This window comes from Pagrus pagrus, assembly GCF_965226575.1.
Source record: "Pagrus pagrus genome assembly, chromosome: 9".
NCBI classification, from domain to species: Eukaryota; Metazoa; Chordata; class Actinopteri; order Spariformes; family Sparidae; genus Pagrus; species Pagrus pagrus.
Genome location: NC_140193.1, coordinates 33,688,369 through 33,692,774, shown reverse-complemented (window position 1 = coordinate 33,692,774; position 4,406 = coordinate 33,688,369). Strand labels below are relative to the sequence as shown.

The window sequence follows — 4,406 nt, the reverse complement described above, 5'->3', positions numbered from 1 at the left end:
AGGCCAAAATAGGCCTGCAACAGACTGGGTAAGCTATATTTTTAACCTCACTGATTGCCAGAAAAATGTGCAACTCCCACTATAGTGGAATTAGAGATTCTAGACTGAAGCGGTTGTTGATCACTTGCAGTGATCAATGGCCATATACTGTACAACAGAGCAGTTCAATAAAACCACCACAAGCATGAGAGGTGCTCCAAAATACAGTAAAAAATATAGTTTTTAAGTATAAAAAGTTCAATATTTCCCTTTGAAATGTAGTGGAGCAGAATGGAAGTAAATATGTACATTTGGAAATACTTGTACTTTACTTATAATATCCAAAAAAGACTAAGGAACATTCATTCATGATAACTGAGAACACAAAATAAGACTCACTGAACTGATCAACACACTACTGCTTGTGCTTGAACTTGAATATCACAAACACAAGTCATGCATGAGAATTGCTTGTATGAGGGTACAAATTACAGCATGTTAGAAGGATTGGTTGAAAATAAATCTGCAGCAATTCTGGTGATCATCACCATTTAAGTTTTTTGTTTTTTTAGAAAGAAGACAAGAAAATATCTGGTTCCAGCTTCTGAAATGAAAAACTGAAAGCTGGTTTTCCTCAACCTCTCGTGTTAAACTGAACACTTGTTGGGTTTTGGACTGTTGGTCGAACAAAACCACTTATCTGAATATTTCATAAATAAATATAATTTATTTAAATATTTTCCATAAAATAAATACATTTATTTATTTATTAATATTTTTGACATTTTATGAACCAAACCGGTTCATCACTTAGTGGAGAACACATTCAGCAGATTGACCAAAAGTAAAAATACAGCCCAGTCAGCAGGATAAAATGTTGGCTGTTAAAGTTAAACCACTGATACCTTCACATTTGTATGAGTCATAAAGAGGCTACCATTGAGACATTTCTACAACATGTTTCATATTGCGTTCACATTGCATGTTTATGACCTGACTTTCTTATCAGAAGGTAGAGTGATGGTGGTGGAGTCACAGGCGAGAGTGCTGACAAGGCAGCAACAGCATAATGAGCCTACATTTCAACATTGGTGTGTGTGACACCACTGGATATTTTTATTTAAACCCAAACATGACCCTTTCCTAACCCTAACCAAGAGGTTTTTGTGCCAGAGCATCAACACAGCATTGTCACAACATAAAAACATTAAACTGAACCTAAAGAAACGTGAATTTCCCATATAAAAAGGAAATGCAGAATTTCAACATATCCGTGGTTTGCAGAAACATATTTTGAGACATTAATACTGCTGATCGGGTTGTAAAAATATTCATTTGTAACTAATGTGCAAAAATTGACAATAAACCCCTGACATCTGAGCAGAAATCTAAATTCTTATTCAAACATTTTCTGACTGAATTAGACCACATGTTGTTGGACATGTTTCCTCTCCTGACAAGGAAACAGGATTATTTGTCTACAGCACATAAAAAATAAGTGCCTACAGTAATGAGGAAATGATGAGTAAGAATTCTATTCTTACTCTTATTCTGAATGAGCAAGAAAGCCATCATAGTGAACATACTGTGTGTGCATGAACACTGTTGTGAAACAGAAAACAATGCACCGCAATGCAGATTCCTAACTTTCAATAACGAGCTCCAGTCCTGCTCTAAATGCTCACTTCAGGTGCAGAAGACTGAAGTAAATCTGTGTTGAGACCTTTTCAACATATTAGATGGACTCTCTTCTCTGAACCTTCTGGACTCTGTGACCTTTGACCTCTCTGTTTGATCCCCACCTGTTTAAAGAAATCAATCAAATCAACATTCACAGCTCCTTATTGTGCCAAGTTGTTTGTATTGTTCCACTTGCTGCTGCCAGTTGATGTTCCACATCAGTATCACTACTTCTTTGACCACATGTAAATAAACAAGTTACCCAAATCATGGATTTTAAAACTTTTAATATTCCAAAAATACTTCAATTTTGGCTTTTTAGTACATAAACCACCTGGACCTGCTCTCTTATGAACACAGTGTAGTTCTTTACTTTATTTTAGGATATGAAAAATGCAAATGTGAACACTGTCCTCAGTCCACCATGTGGAGGAAAGGCTACTCCAATGCTAAAAGAACAGTCACATTTTTGAGCCCATAAAAGTGACCGACAGCAATTTTTCAAGTCAAACTGTGTTCAAAGTCCATAATAAAGCAGCTGATAAACAGGCCAGCCCGTTTGCCTTCCTCTCTGGTGGAGACCTGAAGAGTCATTTCAAGTTTCTGACATGTCTTTTTGGTTAACTTATTCAGTATTTTATATCCTGCAGCCACTGAGGTGGCCTCATGTGTGCACAAGTGTCATTCACAGCTTCCCAGCATTGACCAGCTTTAATCCAGATGGAGGATGTTTTTAAAAATCAACACACAGTATAAATGTTTCGGCCAACACAGATTTCTCACAGTAAATGTGAGACTGTCCACAGAATGAGCAGCTGTTACCGCTTCTTCTTCTGTTTTAGGGATTTCCTCCTCTTCAGGATCATTTCATACAGTTTGTCCATACCCTCGTGGAGCCCCTCACCTATAATAGCACATGCAGGTTGGATGTGATAGGTAGTGGAGGGGGTGAGCTCGTGCAGAGCCAGCTGCTTCTCAATATCCCCCACTGGAAGAGATTTGGGCAGGTCCTGTTTGTTGGCGATGACCAGCAGCGGTGTGCCCTGGTTCTCTGCAAACTTGGTGACTTTGTGCAGTTCAGTCTTGGCCTCCTCCAGCCTGTCAACATCCACAGAGTCCACAACGTAAATGATCCCGTCAGTGCACCGGCTGTAGGACTTCCACAGGGGCCTCAGTTTCTCCTGGCCTCCCACGTCCCAGAAGTGACAGCTGATGCCCCTGGCGGTGCTGTTACTCAGTTTGATTTTTTCAGTGTTGAATCCGATGGTAGGAACCGTGTTGACAAATTCATTAAATCTGAGTCTGTAAAGAACCGTGGTCTTCCCCGCAGAGTCCAACCCCAGCATGACGATGTGAAGAGACTGGAAGGCAGAAATGTTTGAGAAGCTATTGCCCATTTTGGCGTTTGCTTCGCTGCTGCTGGAAGGTTATCCACCCCCTTTGTTGGAAATCAAACTGGTGCTCAGATCCCACTCATTAATTCCTTGATTGTGGGTGTTAAAATCTTCAGGTCGAGACTAAGGTGGTGCGCAGCAGCAGTGCAGGCCCGGGTGCCTGGATGACTAATCGTCGTGCTGTGGCCCTCAGCAGTTGCGGGGGACGGGTGCGCCTCTGCAGGACGCAGGGCGCCGTTCATTAGTAATCTCCTCACGGACTCACATCCATTTGGCGGCGAAGAAGCTCCGGTGTCAAAACACTGCTTCGGAAAAAGTGTGGAGGTGTCAGCGCCAGAACGAACAACGGTGATCACAACGCTTTACCAGCCTGAAACCCCCTCTGTACCGGCTGTAGTGATGCAGTCCTCTCCACAATCAAACTCCCTCGGAACAAATACATTCACCACCCAGGATCCGAACTTCGCCCTGCTCCCGTGGTCGACCCGGGAAAATAACGTCCACCGAGAAGACACCGATTCATCCAGCAGCTGTATGGGCCGGTGCTGCTGATGGTCGCTGCAGTTGCACTGTTGTGCGGCTGACAAAAACAAGACCGCATAACAAGAGGCGGCTCCGCTTCGCTCCACCCCACCGGGACATGTGCCAATGAGGCAGCGTGCGACTTCACGATCCGGTTCCCACACACACACACACACACACACACAGGCGACTGACACACACAAACGCACGCACACACACACACACACACACATATACACACACACACACACACACACACTACAAGTAAAAACATCTGCTGCAGGTTTGTTCAGAACATCTGTGGAATGAACGGCGCCATGCTGCCATACAGAGAGAAAATAACATCTTTAAATGAAACAAAACACGAGAGAACAAATGTAACATAATGTAATAACACACATAGGCATGACACTGCATATAAGTTGTGTCATTACCAGTGTTGGTCATCGTACTTTAAAAAAGTAATTAGTTACAGTTACAAATTACTTCTCCTAAAAAGTAATTGAGTTAGTAACTCAGTTAGCACATTGTAAAAGTAATTAGTTACTCGGCAAAGTAACTGTGACGTTATTTTTTATGTTCTAGAACGCTATTCAAGGTTCAAGGTTTGTTTTTTATTTTACAAATAATTTTAAAATACAATTTCAATTCATAATATACAGTAGACATGGTCTTGTAAAAAGGGTAACCCCAGAAGCTATCTGTAGCTTATGAACGGGGGCCCGGAGACATCAAGAACAACAATACAATGTATTATGAAAAACAATTCCTATTTCTACCTAAAATCTAACCTAACCCTAACCATCTAAGGTAATTCCATAAGTACAAGGA

General features: G+C 41.4%; 1 protein-coding gene across 1 annotated transcript; it reads right to left on the bottom strand.

Annotated features, from left to right (window-relative positions):
* Window positions 1-803: 803 nt before the first annotated feature.
* LOC311262247 (ADP-ribosylation factor-like protein 4C) lies at window positions 804-3,645 on the bottom strand. The gene has a single exon (XM_084361513.1). It carries the CDS (start codon window positions 3,054-3,056, stop codon window positions 2,478-2,480), a length of 579 nt encoding a protein of 192 aa, XP_084217639.1. The 5' UTR covers window positions 3,057-3,645; the 3' UTR covers window positions 804-2,477.
* Between the last annotated feature and the right edge of the window lie 761 nt (window positions 3,646-4,406).

What these genes read in the sequence shown, in the direction of transcription:
- LOC311262247 (XM_084361513.1), bottom strand. Translation starts at nt 3,056, where the DNA reads ATGGGCAATAGCTTCTCAAACATTTCTGCCTTCCAGTCTCTTCACATC.